This window comes from Physeter macrocephalus, chromosome 12 (assembly GCF_002837175.3).
Source record: "Physeter macrocephalus isolate SW-GA chromosome 12, ASM283717v5, whole genome shotgun sequence".
NCBI classification, from domain to species: Eukaryota; Metazoa; Chordata; class Mammalia; order Artiodactyla; family Physeteridae; genus Physeter; species Physeter macrocephalus.
Genome location: NC_041225.1, coordinates 87,814,975 through 87,833,074, shown reverse-complemented (window position 1 = coordinate 87,833,074; position 18,100 = coordinate 87,814,975). Strand labels below are relative to the sequence as shown.

The 18,100-nt window shown below is 45.9% G+C and overlaps 1 protein-coding gene across 3 annotated transcripts; it reads right to left on the bottom strand.

Moving 5' to 3' along the window:
- Positions 1-355: 355 nt before the first annotated feature.
- Positions 356-17,543, bottom strand: CCT7 (chaperonin containing TCP1 subunit 7). Of its 3 annotated transcripts, XM_024133555.3 has the most exons (12): positions 17,383-17,543; positions 12,376-12,529; positions 11,402-11,508; positions 9,683-9,808; positions 8,758-8,810; positions 8,232-8,403; positions 4,642-4,806; positions 3,581-3,769; positions 2,855-2,952; positions 2,337-2,469; positions 1,633-1,839; positions 356-719 (listed from the first exon to the last, which is right to left on the bottom strand). In XM_024133555.3, exons 1-12 carry the CDS (start codon positions 17,386-17,388, stop codon positions 498-500), a joined length of 1,632 nt encoding a protein of 543 aa, XP_023989323.1. In that variant the 5' UTR covers positions 17,389-17,543; the 3' UTR covers positions 356-497. The 3 variants fall into 3 exon arrangements, with proteins under 3 accessions (XP_023989323.1, XP_028352324.1, XP_007109724.1); XM_028496523.2 differs by lacking the exon at positions 1,633-1,839 and having other exon boundaries at positions 17,383-17,524; XM_007109662.4 differs by lacking the exons at positions 8,758-8,810; positions 11,402-11,508; positions 12,376-12,529; positions 17,383-17,543 and having other exon boundaries at positions 9,683-9,744.
- Positions 17,544-18,100: the final 557 nt, after the last annotated feature.

Below are 18,100 nucleotides of genomic sequence, written 5' to 3'. Positions count from 1 at the left end.
GTAATGCATTTAACTCAAACCCAGAGAAACCCTGGGAGCAGAGCCAGGCGAGGCCAGGGCTAAATAAGGTGATGTCAGAAGAAAAGGAAGCAACTCCACACCTCCCAGCCACTGCTAGGACTGAGAAAGCAACCAAACTTCCAGACAGGGGCCACTCAGGTGGAGCTCCTCCCCTGGGAGAGTGGACCTACACTCTGCCTAACAATGAGTAGAGGCTGTGGAGGACTCAGCCCAAGAGGGAAGATGATTTTCTCTTTTCTACCTGTTGGGTGAGTACATATAAAGCTACAATTCTGAGCTGCAGTCAAGACATTTATGAGTACAACTCCTGTGCCCAAATAATTTGCAAAATGAATTCTAAGTCTTTTAAGTTTTATTTAAATAACCTCCAGTGAGAACAGAGTGGTCCAAATACTACCCCTTCCTTGTAATACCATTTCACCAAGACAGAGTAAGCACTGCCTGCAGGCAGCCTGCAGTGAGAGCTGGTGTGCCTCTCAATGGAGGTGGCCACGACCTCGGCCCCGGCCAGCAGCTGGGGGAACATCCACTGTTGAGCGAGGGTTCTTGATGGTTTCATCTACAGACACAATAAGGCACGCAGCCTCAGAGGCTGCAGTCAGGGCGTTGATCCGCACCATAGCTGGCTCCCACACGAAGGCCTCAAAGTTGTCAGCAATGTCCTCATTGTTGATGTCCACGCCATACCACATGCCCCCCTGAAAGAGCAGAAAAAGAGGGAAAGTGATATGGAACTGCTCTCAAATTTCTTGCACACCCTCTGAACGACTCGGATTGTTAGGAATCTTCAGGCTCTCTGAACCCGCTGGCATCTCCCTGAGGAAGATGGCATCACAACAGGAGCCTAGAAGCCTCTTCCCACCCCTCCCCCACCCCCAACCTGAGAAGTGCTGACCACAGAAGACCTCCGGGCCCTCTCCCAGGCAAGCTGCTGGCTTTTAGGGAGGCCCCATCCTCAGGTCACCTGAGGACTGTGTATGTCAAACCAGGCTTCTCAAGATGAACACTTTCCAATCCCTTATCTCATTTCATGATCTCACTGCTTCCATTAGTCCCGATTTTACAGACAAGGAAACAGACACAGAGAGTGACTTACTTAAAAGTTGTAACACAAGTCAGAAACTAAGTCACTCACTTAATGCTGCTGTCACCACACTGAGCATTTAACAGACAGCATTTAAGAAACATCTCTAAATGAGTATTTGCTAAACAGCAGATGAACAAATTAAATTCTCAGAGAGATCACAACTTGGAGGTGGTAGAGCCATGGCTGGACTGCTGTCAGCTGGGCCCTGGAGTGCTTCCCCACCAAGGAACCTAGTACACATGGTATGTGCTTCCAGGCAGGAGGCCACAGGGTTCCTTTGGTTACTCTCACTGCACTGTGAGGAGTGATCAGACTCTTGGAAGAAGCACTGAACAAACCCTGGAACCGCCAGTCCCAGCACTGGTCTTTCCTTCTGACCTCAGAGGAGGCAGGCAGTTGGTACTGGGTTTGGTTCCAGCACTATCACCTGGGCTGACCACACAGAGCTTGAGTAAGCACAACACACACTCAGAATCTAGCCCCGTCCACCCAGTCCCGGGACCTGGAGGAGAGGAATAACCCACCTGGGCGTGCCGAGCCCGCAGCTTGTTGAGGATGTTTGTGGCATCAAAGCCAGCGTTGTCACACAGCTGGCGTGGGATAATTTCCAATGCCTTGGCATAGGCCCCAATCAATAGCTGCTGTTTTCCTGGAATGGTCCTTGAGTAATCTCGCAGGTACTTGGAGAGCTCCATCTCAATGGCGCCGCCACCAGCCACCACTGAATCATTCTGCAGAGACCAGACCCACCACTAAATGCAAGGGGTCCCCTGGTCTAAGCTCCAGCCATGGCCAAACTGGGCCGTTCAGTCAATAGGCCCTCTAGCCCAGAAAGAGGGCTGTTTCCACATTCCCTCCCTCAGCCCAAGCCCCAGGAAGCCCAGACATGGACCGTGTCTAGCACATCCCAACTTCAATCTGGTGAACCTTATGGTTTCTGACCATCTTCAAGGTCACCTGCAGCTTGAGGGCACTGGCACAATCCCTGGGATGGCTGACTCCATCAGCTCCACAGCTGCTCACAAGAACAAGTCTTAGCTTTTAAGGCAGCATGACTTATTTTGAGAGACTGAGGCTGTTTCTTTATCATCTGTGAGACAAATCAGGGCCCACATGCACCACATGGAAGGACAGGTTATACAGGGAAGGAATCACCACACAAATCCAGGGTCTCATCAGCTCAAGAGGCAGAGTGAGCTGTGCAGGCTGGAAGCTCCCAGCCTAGTACCTTGATGGCCCTTCTGACAATCATGATGGCGTCGTGCAGGGACCGCTCTGTCTCCTCCATAAACTGCTCAGCGCCACCACGGAGGATGATAGTACAAGTCTTGGCCTTGGGGCAGCCTTTGAAGAAATTGTACCTACACCCAGGGTCAAATCATACTTGTGAACTCCTTTCTGCTGCCAACCCGCTGTGTTCTAACCTCACCAAGTCCTCCCAACACTCAGCAGCTGCTCTCCTGTTCCTCACTAAGGTTCTCCAAGCCCACTCTTAAAGACATGTTCTTGGGAAGGTCTAGTGCTGTACCACAGGGGCATAAAAGATTGTGGAATCAGACTTTAGACCCAACTTGATCTTCTTCCCTCCCAAAACACTCTATATATCTGAGCTCTTTATGCCCCAAGAGATATAAGACCTCAGAAGAGAATAGCATGTGCTATATATACACCACACCCCAAAGAAGGCAGAAGGCCATCAGGCAAGTCTCGTGAGCTACAAACAGGGAGTCCAAGCCTACTGCTCACCTCTCGCCTCCAATCTGGGTCTCTTCAAAGACCTGGCAGCGGCCCAGAACATCTGATGACAGAGCATTCACACTGGTCTGGATGGAGCCTCCGCAAGCCTGAGGAACACAAGACAACATCATCTATCAGTGAAGGCTCACACGAGGCCAGAAGTGAGCTTCTCGCCACTTAGTCTTAAAGCCAATTCCCATGTTAGACTGCCATGGTGCCCTGGAGCTCTCCTCACTGGATGACCCACTCTCACCCTTGACCTCCAGGCACCCTCTGGAAGAGGAGAAAACAAAACAGAACTAAGACACACGAAGGGCAAACAAGCCTGGTTGAAAGGAGATGGTGACCCTTTGTTTCACCCAATACCCCCTCCCCTAAACTAGGGTGCTTTGGGCCCAGTGACTGAAGTCAGGAGCAGTGCTTTAGACCTGAAGCATCTTTGGTGAGATGCTCAAGAAGGGAGGAAAGCTGGCCGGAAGCATCCACACTGGAGTTTAGCCAGCTAATCACAGCCCTACTGCTAGGTTTCCTTACAAATCAGCTTCCCTGACTTGTTTGGTTAGATTAACTCTTGTATACTGAGCACATACACACTGGAACTGGAGTGTTTCATGGCAAAAAGAGTTAAGAAGACAGGTCTAGATTCACATACCAACCACTCCAGTACACCCGGGGTAAGTGAAAACCCCCCTGGGGCCACAAAGACCAAGAAGCAGCCTGTGAAAGTTTGGTTACCATCATTGTCCTCTTCAGATCCTCCTCCAGCACTCGGCCAGCACAGAACATGTCCCTGTCAGCAAAGTACTGGGTGGCCACGTCCCCAATGGGGAGTTTGGACAAGACGACTTTGGCTCCGGAGTGATGAATCCTCTCTAATTTGTCATAAAGAATGTTCCATTCAGCATCAACAATTGCCTGATAATCCTGAAGAGACCCAGAAAAGGATGAGGATGCTTTGTGGTGGAAGTTAGCCTATATGGTATGAAGGATAAGGATGCTTTGGGGTGGAGGTTAGCCTATATGGTATGTTAAAATATAACACACCCCCGCCAAATAAAATATACTGATTTATTTGGGAATTAACAGGGGTAAACAGAATAGCCTCCTCTCAGTCCAAATATACAAGGATCCTATAAGGTAACTTAGGAATCACCTAAAACTTTCAAACACAAAGGCAGAAAGTAACCCCAGGACTGGGAGCTGCTCCAGAGTTAGCACTTGCTACGGTGTGAGACATACTTTAGCCCGGCTAAGTTCTAGCTCCTCTGAGGCAATGCACCCATGGAGTTACCAATGACAAGACCCTTTCCCCCAAAGGCCATTCTGTGTTGGGGACACATTTTCCAAGAATACTTGCTGATAGCTGGGTGACACTGCTACCTCCAGAGACAGCCTTGGTGATATCAATGTTGGGAGCACACCTGTCCCTGCAACACGGGACCCCGTATTGAAAGGGCAGAGTTCACATCTGCCCAAATAAGAGGAATCAAAATACTGGGCTCACTATATAGCTGAGAGGCCCCTGCAAGCCCCTTCCCTGGGGCCAGAGGGATAATATTTCAGCATGTTTGCCCTATCCAAACCTCCTCAGGTCCAGGTCACTGAGAGAGAGCATAGCGTGAGAAAAGAAGTGGACCCAGTATTTAGACATTAATATTTAGGGGGCTAGGAGGAGAAAGGAGCCCATAAGGTACCTGAGAAACAAAGCTAAGCCCAAGATGGCCACAAAGGCCCAAGGCTAGCTATGGCCCAGAATGTTGCCCATTTCCATGCCACCGCCAGCCGGTAGGGCCTACCTCAACTGTGTGGACTCTGATTTCCGCATTATCCTTCTCAGCTTTCAGCTCAAGCTCAACATTTAAAAGGGCAATCATTGGATTATGGTACTTTTTGGGTTGCATTTCAAACCCAGCGTAAGAGAAAGTCTTCTTGAATGCAACACCAGCTACAAGCTGGGACTCCTGTTTAAAAAAACAAACAGTTCAACAGTTCATTACTGGCATGAAATGAAATCAAGTTAGTGGTGTGCTGGACTAATAATGCATGTCCATTTCTGTGAACCTGAAAGAGTTAGCCATGTTTTTATTTCACTGTTGTAACAAACTTTTTCCATCATCCTAAAAGCTAGGAAAAATACAGAACATATTTTGGTTGTGCCTTCAGTATAAGGAAAACCAGTTTGCTGGCAGAGACTAAGCATGGTAAAGACCTGTTTAGGCTGTTCTCTAAGACTGACTTCCAAAGCAGGTGCCAAGGGATGCACTTTGATCCCAACTCCCCACCTCCCAGTCTTCTACACATACGTACACATACCCCTCCCTACCTGTACTGCACACGAGCACATACATACTTGTGTGCTGTAGCCTAGGTGCTTCCTCCTTCCAGGAGATGAAAACAAAAGGTCCTAAGGGTCAGAAATTTCCTGCATTTCCCAAGCTATCATTGTGGCTACTCCCATCTTGATCCCTCAAAATATGAACTACTACCACTTGTTCCATAACAGAGCTTGCTGTGGGGTGGATTTAATAGCAGGGCATAATAGAAAGCATGTTGCACCTGGGAGTGGCTTCAGCAGTATCAGAAGACAGGTTCAAATCTCAGATCTCTTTCTTACTAAAAAACCTAGTCATTTCCCACTCCGTAAAGAAGGGTGTATTCAGTAAGTGAAGTAAGTCAGAAAGAGAAAAACAAATACCATATGATATCACTTACATGTGGAATCTAAAATATGACACAAATGAACTCATCTATGAAACAGAAACACTCACAGACATGGAAAACAGACTTGTGGCTGCCAAGGGGTGGGGATGGATTGGGAATTTGGGATTAGCAGATGCAAACTATTATATATAGAATGGATAAACAACAAGGTCCTACTATATAGCACAGGAAACTATATCCAGTATCCTGTGATAAACCATAACGGAAAAGAGTATGAAAAAGAATATATACATATATATGTATAACTGAATCACTTTGTTGTACAGCACAAATCAACACAACACTGTAAATCAACTATACGTCAACAAAATAAAATTTTTAAAATAGTGTATTCAGTTCAACGACCTATATGTTCTCTGCCAGTGCTAATCTACAATCCTAGTCTCTAATACTGTAGCCTATCGGTGAAACAGATTCCTACATCATTCAAATCCACAGCCTCCTAAAGGGGGTGATGCCTGAGCTGAATCAAGATGGATGAGCAGAAATTAGTCAAACAGAAAAAAGAAAGAGATGTTCCCAAGAGACAGAGGCAGTGTGGTGCAATCAGGGGATGAAAAGCTACCTGCAGTTGCTGGAATACAAAATAAGAGGGCAGGGACCAGTTTAGGAGAATCTTAAAGGCTCTGCTAAGGCCTGACTCTTATCCTGTACACAATGTGGAACCCCAAAATGCTTTACACACAGAGTGTAAACTGGGGAACTTCACGCTGCAACAAAAAATAGAATGGACTTAGGGGATGCAAGACTGGAGGAAGAGTGACCACTACTAGGACAATGGTCTAGTAAAAGAGATAGACTTAGGAAACAACAAATTGGTAGGTTAAATGAAACAACAGTGATCAACAGGTTGTGGGGAATTGGAAATATTTTTAAGGATGACCCTAGACTTCTGGGTTGAGTGACTGAATAATGGTAGTGATACCAGCTATGTTAAGGAATACAGAAAATATTACAGGTTTGGAGGATGAGATAATGAGAGTTCAGTAGCAGTGAGATCCAGGAGTGTGAAGCTCAAGAGAGAGGGAAAGGCTGAAGATATAGATCAGGAAGTTTTCAGTTAATCCTGAGAATAAGTAAATAATTACTACCACCATTTACTGAATTGTGTGTGTCAAGCACCGTGTTAAGGGTTTTACATGCATTTAAGAGATGTGGGACAGTCTGAAGAACATATGTGTGGCTTGGAACCCCTGGCTTTCTCACCAGGTAAGATTATTAGTTCTGATCCCTAGTTTAGTGAATGCCAATCTAATCTCAAGGGTTTACGGAAGTACGAAGGCCCAGGAGAAAATGGAATATTGCTATCAAAGCACTGTGTAAAGACAAAGTCGGCAAGCCATGATGCAAAGAGTGGGCGGAAACATGAGTGGTAGTGTGGGCTGAAGATGGGGAATGGCTCAGATGACCTCCAGATTCCTCACAGCTTTATTATATAAAGAGAACTTCATCCCACTGACATGTGCCATAACAGGAAGAAGAGGAGGGAGGTGGACAGAATGAAAATGCAATTTGGAGGGGCAGAAGCCCCTCCAAAGACTTCAAAGAACAAAAAATAAAGGGCCAGGATATAATATTTCAAGCAGGTCTTGTCCTGTCCAAATCACCTCAGGCTGAGGTCATCAAGGAAGAGTAAAGTAAGAAGTAGAGCAGGCCAAAGACTAGAAAAGGTCCAACATGGAGACACCAACATCAAAGAAGGGTTCCAGACAGATATTGTGTTAAAAAAGAACAAAGTTAGGGCTTCCCTAGTGGCGCAGTGGTTGAGAGTCCGCCTGCCGATGCAGGGGACACGGGTTCGTGCCCCGGTCCGGGAAGAACCCACATGCCGCGGAGCAGCTAGGCCTGTGAGCCATGGCTGCTGAGCCTGCGCGTCCGGAGCCTGTGCTCCGCAACGGGAGAGGCCATAACAGTGAGAGGCCCGCGTACCGCAAAAAAACAAACAAACACAAACAAACAAAAAAAACAGTTATAGTTATGCTGTGCAATATAGTGGCCACTAGCCAACATGTCTCTATTTAAATAAGTGAAAAAATATGTTGTTAAGTAGACAAAAGCAAGTTGCAGAACACTATGTATTACAAGTGAGCACTTGTTTAAGAAAACAATATTTACATTTGCACTTATAGATGCAGAGTACTTCTGGAAGGATGGGGACACGGACGGGGACACGCACACACATACACAGAGTTAACAGTGGCTATATCTAGGGCAGGAGTGGTGTAGGGGACATTTGTTTTTTCCTTTAGGAATTCTATACAGTTTGAATTATGTATTATCTATTCAAAATAAATGAATAAAAGAAGGGAGAGGTTGGCCATATCACTTGGAGAAGAATGGACTGAAATGTACTTCTCATATTTATTGAGGGTTTTAGATAATTTATCAGAGCTAGCCCTATCCCCTCCCACATTAACAATGAGATTCTTAAAATCAGCCAGTTCAGTCTTCCATTCTGCTGACAAGTAAATATAGGTCTGCAGAGGTTACAAAATGCACCTACAGGAGAAGCCTGTAGCAGCAGTATGGGGAACAGCTCTAGTCTGCCTTCCAGCCCAACATGCATTCTCTCTGTTCCTGTACCGTGTGCTCTCCTCCTACACCAAGCTGTCTGAAGGGTCAATGCGAAAGCAAGAGCCTCCTAGGGAGGCCACAGCAGGCTCACCTCTAGGGCTCCACCCTGAACCTTCTTGATTCCAATCATTTTAAGCTGCAGCAAGTCATCGAGCATCATCACCGCATCCACCACCATCTTAGCGAAGAAGGCTTTCTGCTGGGAGATCAGCTTGGAGCTCAGAGCAGTCATGGCACATTTCTCTAGCAGCTTCCTCTGCTCCCTGGGACACAAGGGTGGGACCTGCATCAGGCCTTGAAAGCCCCTCTTACCTGAGTCTACTGCAGTGTGGAGACAGTTTCTGTTCTAGTCTCTAAACTCAGCCCAAACTCAATAATTTCATCTCTGTATCTTTAGGGCAGATTATCAGTGACAGCCGGTGACTGCAGTCAAAGACCTTATGAGTGATAGCTTTTAAACTACAACCAACAGCCTCTCTTGTAATGCATGGGCAGGGGCACAGCCAGAGGTCTAGCAAGAGCCAAACAGCCCCAGGCCATGCAAGGATTCCACAAGCTTCTGCATTCAATTTGGCCAGGGGAAGTCAAGGTTCTGACAAAGCTCACTGCAAACTTACACTTTATCTTCCTTCTTCACAGTCACGGCGATCTCTTTGATCTTGTTAACTGCCTGCCGAGAACAGAAGCTGGGTGAGTCTCTCATGCTAAAGACAAACTGGAGAAGTGGATCCCAATCGCTCCTGCTAGTCCCTAACCTGTTTGCTCCCAAATCTCAAGCATTTCTACTCTACAGCTGAAACAACATTTCTAAGTCTTGGTAGCTGCCCAGAAAAATATAAATCTCTATAGTTTAGAAAATGCCCAAAGTTGGAAATGTAGAGTAGGTACAGTTCTGAAGAATCATCAGGGTACATCAAGTTTCAGCTCTGGACCTGCAGGTAACACATTAAAACAAATGAATGGAAACACACTATGACACTAAATTAGGCCAAATTTTCTGCCTTACAAACAGCACCTGTGACAACTTCTAGCACTTTATATATTAATTAGGTATGTTACATAATATACGATACACATATTTATATGTTAAACATGGCTTTTCAAAGCCATCTTTTTCAAAAGATATCCATTCATACTTACTTCTCATGTATGACTTCATTTTAATGCCACCACCCCAAAACAGAGATAGTAAAGAGACAAAGTAAGGCACAGAGGAACTGACTTACCCCAGGTTACAGGATGAAAGTCAAAGGTCAATAAAAGAAAGGTCTCAAGATGTGCCATGAAGTACTTGATAAAAACAAAAATAGCTCTCACCAAGAGCTTATTATCATAGTCTATCAGGAAACCTGAGGCTTAAAGAGATTAAGTAATATACCTAGTTAAAAGCTACTGAATGGTAGAACTGCGATTCCTAGGCAGTAGAATTCAGAAAATGTCCAAGGAACCTTGTTCCCAGTGCCTCCACACCCCAATAAAGATAGTATCCTAAGAGAAATACAAAGGTGCACAAAGCGCCCAAGTTCACCAGCACTCCCATACCAACTGAGTGGCAGTGTGGAAAGCTCGGATGATGATCTGTGGGTGCAAACCTTCCTCCACATAGGGTTTCACCTGCTTCAGAAACTCTGCAGCCAGCAGGGTCACTGAGGTGGTGCCATCACCGACCTGGAAGAGGATGACAGTAAATTCACGTTTTCTCACGTTCAGGGATAAAGCCCCAAAACTCCACTTTTTAAGCAATCTACCCATTTAAACTGGGGACTGTTTAAATGGATATTAAGCCTTTTCTGGGAAGCACAGCTTTTTGCAACAAGTAGAAGAAAGTTGTTGGTGGATAGGTATTCATCCCATCAAATGGTCCTGGGCCACAAAATTAATTCCCCAGCCAGGCCATTCTCCAAAGAGGGCTTATTTGGACAAATTTCCCCAGAATATGAAATCATATATGTATATTAGCCAAGAACTTATTTATTACGGACAAGGTACTATGATGAGCAAGACAGTTCCAGAGATGCTTATAATACAATGCTCACATGTCACAAATAACCACAGTAGCAAGAGGTATGAGATAAATATTCTTTAAGGAGCACAAAATACTACAGGAGTTTACAAACCAAACCTCTAAGGACTAGCTAAGGTCCTTTTTATTTTAAACACTATTTGGAATTAGCAGATCACTAGTCTGCTAATCTTTCTTACATGGCTATTTTCTATGATAGGATATAAACCTTATTTTTAATGAAGGAGAAAAAGAATAAGAGCTTTCTCTCTCTCTCTCTTTTTAAAGAATAAGAGCTTTTAAAAAAACTAGCTAACCTCTGATTTAGAAGATACTTATTTTTTATTTACTTATGTCCATTGTATAATATAAAGGACTTCAGGGAGAAAAAAAGGTTACTGTGGCGAAGGGTTTAAGCTGTCAAATTCCTGGACAGAAAGGTATTCCTTTGTTGAAAATATTAACCAATCAAATCTAGACTATTCTCACTTTAATTTTATATAAGCCATACTGTTTTATAGGCTACTGGGTCCTAACAGACCTTTTGATATAACTTCAGGACATATCTGTAATACTCTGAAATGCAAACTTGTCTCTCTCAACATTTATTATCAAGACTCCAGTGTCAGAAATGGTTTTTAAAAAGGCAGACGAGTTAGGGCTTCCCTGGTGGCACAGTGGTTGAGAGTCCGCCTGCCGATGCAGGGGACACGAGTTCGTGCCCCGGTCCGGGAAGATCCCACATGCCGCGGAGCGGCTGGGCCCATGAGCCATGGCCGCTGAGCCTGCGCGTCCGGGGCCTGTGCTCCACAACGGGAGAGGCCACAACAGTGAGAGGCCCGCGTACCGCAAAAAAAAAAAAAGGCAGACGAGTTAATGTCACTGACTTGCACACATTAAGATGGTAAATTTTATGCTATGTATATTTTACCACCATAAAAAAATTTTCTTTTAAAAACAAAGGTAAACTGGAAACAGTCTCCAGCCCCATCTTATAAGGCAACCAACAGATGAGAGGTTAAATTATTTACCGAGCAATTCAAATGAATGACAGCAAACAGGCCTGATCTTAAGATCTCAGCCACACACAGTGGAACAGCAGGAATTTTAAAAGACTATTAATTCCACCTAAATACTGTCACAAGCAATTACTTGTGAAATTATAATTTTAGACATAAAATCAAAATTTTTAAAGAAAGAAGAGCAAAGGAGCAAGCAAGCATGTGTCTCACTGAAACACATAGGCTTGATTTTCCTACCTCAGCATCTTGGGATTTGGCAATGTCCACTAAAGTCTTTGCTGCAGGATGGACAACATCAAGGAGTTTCAGAATTGTGGCCCCATCATTAGAAATTGTTGCTTTGCCTTAAAAGGAACAAACACAAAGTAAAAATATAAAGACCTTTTCTTAAATTCTGTCTTCTAGTTGGACTTGGAGCCCATATACACATTATTGGGATGGGACAGAGGGGCTCATGGTGGGAATGAACTGATCTTTTTACAGAGTTAGCTTTGTGCAAAAAGGGCCACCTAGGGGCTTCCCTGGTGGCACAGTGGTTGAGAGTCCGCCTGCTGATGCAGGGGACACGGGTTTATGCCCTGGTCCGGGAAGACCCCACATGCCGCAGAGCGGCTGGGCCTGTGAGCCATGGCTGCTGAGCCTGTGCGTCCGGAGCCTGTGCTCCGCAACGGGAGAGGCCACAGCAGTGAGAGGCTCGCGTACCGCAAAAAAAAAAAAAAAAAAGGGCCACCTAAAATCACACATTCCAAAGACCATGAACTCCTGATTTTCCTTGAACAGCAAAGAGCACACCTCTACTGGATGTAGAAAACATTTTTTTAAATAAGAATGAATAATCATTTAGATATTCTTAACAGTTGATACCCTAGTATTTCACTTGTAAATTAATACACTAAAACATAAGGGGGAATTTGGCAACATGTCTTGGCAACATGATACAATGGGAGTGACCACAGGCAACTCCGGAAGGTTCTATAGTGTTTCTAGGCTAAATCTCTCTACAAGGCAACAGGCTCCTGAGCCGGGCTTCTCCCATATATTCCCAGGGGTTCAGCATTCAGGACAATGTCTGAAAAGAAACTGCTTCACAGTGAGCAATCCTTCAGAGATCTTAAAAGCAGTGAGATTTCTAATGCCAACCTCTGCTAGCCCCAAACACTCTGGGGGAGCCTCCTCTTCTGCAACTGGCCTGAGGAACTCTGAAGACTTACCTCGGCCATCCACAATGAGCTTGTCCATACCACGGGGGCCCAGGGTGGTTCTTACAGCCTCAGCAATCACCTGGCAGGCACTGATGTTACTTACAAGCTGGGGGATGCCTTGGGAGCTATCAGTCCCCTCTTTCAACAGGATAACTGGTGTGGGCTAGAGAAGAAAGAGCAATTGAATTTTTTTTTTTAAATAATCATTCATTACATAAGACTTAAGGAGAGGAAAAATGCTCTCATCTCCCCAATAACAGAAATATCTGGAGGCCCTTTTAAACCACATTCCTCCACTGTCCATCCACTATATCCATTCCTTAAACTGCCTCTACCTCCAGAAATAGCATACTTGCAGGTGTGCCAGAAAATGGTTTGAGAAGCACTGATTTAGTCAAAAAGAACAAATCAAATAATGTGTTCTCCAGTGCCCAACTGCATAAGCATAGCCCTTTCAACTTCTGACCTTATTTCCCTGTTTTAAGGAATTAGGCCACATCACAGGAGGAAGCAGGCCACACTCAGTATTCACCCTCCAGCAAACATCCATTTATCTGCACTAGAGCTCAATCGTAGAGAAGTAGATGGGGCACTGATGCAAAATATAAGGTGCTAACAGCTTCAGATGTTGTCCTGGAGATGCCCAGGCAGACAGCTTTACCAATGATGTTTAGCTGGAGTGTAGGGAAATGACTAGGCAGAGAAACAAATGGCACCTTTGTCCGCCTCACAAAATGACAACAAATCTAATTTGTACAGCAATGTTTCCCTCTCTCATGCTGGTTCCATAAAGCCTCCTTGTGACTAATCTCCAACCAGATACCCTAAACAAGTTTTTCTCTATTTTGCACTGGTCTCCAGAACAGTCACTGTTCTCGTAGAGGCTTAATCTATGGAACTGCTTTAGAAACTCTGGGAAGACAGGGATATCTGCTTATTTTAAAGCGCCTGCTTAGATACCTTTGCTCCAGTGACCATTAGCAGACAGTAATTCCTTAGCCTAGCACACAAGACTGCTTTCTCTCTGCATCCAAGCCTGTGCCTTCAGAGATGAGCTCATGAACCAGGCCCAGTCTTCCCTGCATTTGTGACTGATTTTATGTGTGTAAAACAAATTAAGGATAAATACTGTTGCAACATTTTTGTTATGTTAGTTATGCGTGTGCTATTAGGCTATGTTTTGAAATTTATTTTTTCCTGTGGATTACAATATAAAGTTTGAAAATCACTGCCCATGTCCAACCCTAGGGGGTACTTCAGGTGTCCGAGCAGGGAAGGCATAGGAAAGCACAGGACTGTCTCAGCCCAACAAAAAGGAGACAGGAATTCACATACTACAAAGTCAAGCAACCCGAGGCTGACTCCACATTAATTGAGCAGTTTCTTTAAAAATTCGACTCCTTTGGCCAGGGTAGCTGGAGGGTAGTGAGTAAGTGGAAGACTGGAATAAGGCTGAAGAAGCAGGCAGGAACCAGGTCACTACTCACTTATAGACTATCGTAAGGAGTTTAGATTTTAGTCCTACAAAGAAGGGAAGCCCTGGAAAGGCTTTTAGCAGAGGAATGGCATAGTGTAATTGACACTGGGAAAAAAACAAAAAACAACTGTAGAAAATGGGTAAGAAGAGGCAAGATATAATGTGCAAATGCATAAAAACAGGCTGGAAAAATGTACAACAAACTCTAATGAGTAAGAGTGGTAAGTAAAGAAAGTTTTGACACTTGGATATTTTGTTTTGTTTCAACTTTTTCTAACAAACATATCACACATTACTTTTTTTTTTTTTTAAAGAATACTGGAAGGAAAATTCCTTCCTTTTCATGGTAGTATCCCAGGTTTGGTGGCAAGAAATGGCTTCTCTACACTCTCAGCCTTCCTTCGGGTTCCTCGCAAGGAAAGCTGTGTCCCCCAAAAGGCCCCACCTTCTCCCAGTCCTGCTAAATCATTCCTCAGGGCAACCTCAAGTCACCTCTGGTCCAACCCTGCCCTGGATGAAGCCTTACGTTTTAAATCAAAAACCAACTTGAGTCTTAATCCCTTCCTATTTCCTTCGACAGATACTTTCACCTCTCCAAGGCTAACTTATCCAATGTTTTTATAAACTTTTTCTCCCTCTACCTCCAAGTTGTACCCCCACCAACAAGAGCCACACTGCCCTGTTCTACCAAAACCACTTTCTTACCACTAGGCCAGCAATTCCTCAGAGCCTCCATTCTTCCAAGTTTTCTCAACAGCCGTGAACATGAGCATTGGGAACAGGGGATCCCAACACTCTCTCTGCTCCTTCTTGAGCATAATGTTTATATTGCCATCCATCTTAAAGTACAAGCTTCCCAAAGGTAAGGAGTACACTAATCTCAATGTGTAGAATGCCTAGATTTGGTCACATACAAAGCAATATACAGAAGCTTTTGGTGCTGAAAATTCAACTGTTACATATCAATTGACCCTTGAAGAACATGGGTTTGAACTGTGTGGCTCCATTTACACCTGGATGTTTTTTCAATAGTAAATACTACAGTATTACACTATCTAAGGTTGCTTGAATCCTCAGATACAGAGGAACCCCGGATATGGAGGGCTGACTAAATCATACGCAAATTTTCAACTGAGCGGAGTCAGGTCCCCTAACCCCCGAGTTCTTCAAGGGTCAACTACGCTTGAAAATGCTTTATACAAGCCGTGAAATAAGGTGGCAGTCAGTTATTTTTGGAAAGCATCAGCAGCATGGTGATACTAAATTCACTGAAAATTCTTAAGTACAAAGCAAGGAGGGCTTGGAAGCAGCTCACCACGTTGTCCCCAAGTTCCTTACACTTTAAAGGCCCTACAGAAATGGCAGGCTGGGTACAGAGATCATTTAAGGAGGGAAAGGTGGCAGGGCTGGATTGAGCCAAGCCAGGTCAATCAGGATGGGTCCTCTTCTATCAGTTTCCCGGGGGCAAGCACTGTTATGGAAAGCCCAGCTTCTGTCCCTGAGTTACTTTCCAACCGCTTTTCTACTCAAGTAAAGAAACAACAGCAGAATCCAGTAATCTGCCAAGGGTATCATGGAAAGCTTGGTAATTTCAGCTTAATAGTCTTCTTCTTCATCCTCCTTAAAAACTTTTATTAAGCATTATTAAGCTTGACACTCTATAAAACAACAGGTGTTCATATGCTGAGTCATGTAGTGCTCAATACCACAAAGGCAAGCATACATTCTGTATGGCTGTACCAAAGACTGAGCTTTCTGGGGAACCCTTTTACCTCTCTTTCAATCACAGAAGGCTTCCAGAATATCAGGTACCAATTCAATAAGAGCAAGGAGAATTCTGGGTGACTGAAGTTTCACACACCAAAAGGATAGCTATAAATGGTCAATACAGCAAAGAAACAGAACAGACATCAGTTCAGGAAAAACCCAAGGTGGTGGTCTGGAGCCTCTTGGTGAAGGGTTTTATCACCAGTCAGAAGAATCTTGGTTCTGATCTCCAGTTCTTTAAAGGCCAACCAAAACTCTTATGGTAGCCTTGGCAGGAAGGTGGATTACAGGGACGAAAGGGCAAGCAACCACCTAGCCGACTAGCTAACATGCTGAGTGTTACTACCTGATGGGCACTTCATATGTATTCATTCATTTAATCCCCTTTAACAGACTAAGGGCCAGAAATGTAATACCATGCTCAAAGTCACACACCTAGTAAGTGGCAGAGCTAGTTATGAACCTAGGCATTCAGTGTAGCTCCAGAGCCCTTACTCTCCACTGCTCTACTATGCTGCCTCTGCACACAAGATGAAGAAGACTTCAGGAATAGTAACGTTGAAGATGGACTGAAAAAGGCAGTACTGGAGGTATGAAAGGGAGAGGGAATACAGATTAATGCCAGGTTCCTTCTATCTTGGGTACAGGTGGGATTCACAGGGCATTTGGCCATAATGAACACCTCATAAGGGTCAGTTTGACATCTACTAGGTCAGGGATAAGCTGAGGAAGCAGGAAAAGAACAGAGAACTGAGTTGGATTGATAGGCTAAAATGAACGAGTGAACTGCCAAGTGCACAGGGAGCAGTATCTTAGGGTTTTGCTTCAAACACTTAAAAGCTGGCCCTGTTCAACAGCAACTCAGGAGACACCACCGAGGTGCTCTGGGACCCACGTAAGGTATCTGCAGCTCTGAGATGGAAAAAGGGACGCCGTGGAAGCGGGGAGGGGAGGAGGGCTACAGAGACACTCCAGGATTCACCAACTTCCCTAACTTAAGAAGACGAGAACCAGAGTTAGGTGGCCAACTAGAAAAGCCGCCTAATGTCACATCTGGAGGAGCAGACAGGGTCCGAGTCAGAGGCCGGGTCTTCCCCCCTCTGATGCAGTGTCCCCATCTGCCCTACCTATTCTGCTGGCTGAGGAGTTGGACTTCCGACAACCAGCGGAGCCCTGTACCTTCAGAAGGTAATAAATATGCGTTTACTTAATGAACGAGTGAGTTAATTAAAGTACGAGCGGAGAGGTCTGTTTCCATTCACGCAGCAGCAGGCGCGGGGCAGTGAGCGACCATAGTTGAGACCTTGGGCTCGGCCCAACATAAGGTCCCCATGCTGCCTCTGCAGGTTCTAGGAAGCACCCGCTTCACATCCGCATTTTCCAGGGCGGCCAGAGCTTCCAAGTCTGGCCCTCGACCGCGTATGCACGCTCAATCCGCAGTCATTTAACCCAGGTCATGATTATGGGGGCTCAGAAAACCGGGTGGCCGACGCGGGTTCGCGGCCCCGAAGCACCCTGGGATTTGTCGTCCCCAGCCGGCCAGACCAGAGCCTCCTCTTGAGCCCCACACAACCCTCGCCGAGGGCCCCTACTCTGTGCCCGGGCCCACCAGGCGGCGGTGGGCCGGGATCACCCACAGACAGGGCTCGGGGGATAGACCGAGGCAGTAGGCTGGCGGGGGTGGGGGTCCTACTGGACCGGCCCCGGCCAGGCGGCGCCAGCTGCTGACCAGATGGCAGCGGATGGAGCCAGATGCGCAAGACACCACTCACCATCATCTCGGAAGCCTATTCAGTGACCTGCTACTCCTCTTCTCTCCGCCCGGGCCGCCCAGCAACCCCACAATGCTCCGCGCCAGAGAAACCCCCAGAAGCTTCGCGAAGTCGTTGGACCGGGAGAGGAAGGGGATGGGCCGCTTCCGCCACTCTATGGTTCGCTACCACAGAGTCGGCGTGGCTAGAAGGGCCAGAGGCTGGGCCTCCGCCGGCCGTCTTACGAGAAGCGGTGGTAAAGGAACAGTCGCCGGTTTTCGATGGTGCCATTCTTTTTGAGCATGTAGGATCCTTGCTCGGCCCGCGTCACCCACTAACTCTAATTCCATTTCCCTTCTCCCCTCAAACGCCAGCCCAAGGAATGCAATAAACGCAAATATTTATTGAGCGCTGACTGCGGAACAGGCTTTGACTAAGTAAGCATTTGACGTGAGTGAGCTCATTTAATCCTCACAACGGTATCGCGATGGTACCGAAATCATGCCCAATTTACAGATGCGAGAACTGAGGCTGAGAGGTTAGGTGTCCAAAATCACAGTTGTACAGTAAATGGTAGATAAACAAGCGCGGGCACCTGGCCCCAATGCTCGTTTTCTGGCTCGGCACTGGCCAGAGCTTCCTCGAGGGTCGTGTACATCAGTCTGTGTCCCCAGAGCCTACTGACTATGAGAGCGCAAGCGCCGGTGGAACTAGGCAGGGGTCGCCGGAGACCACCTGG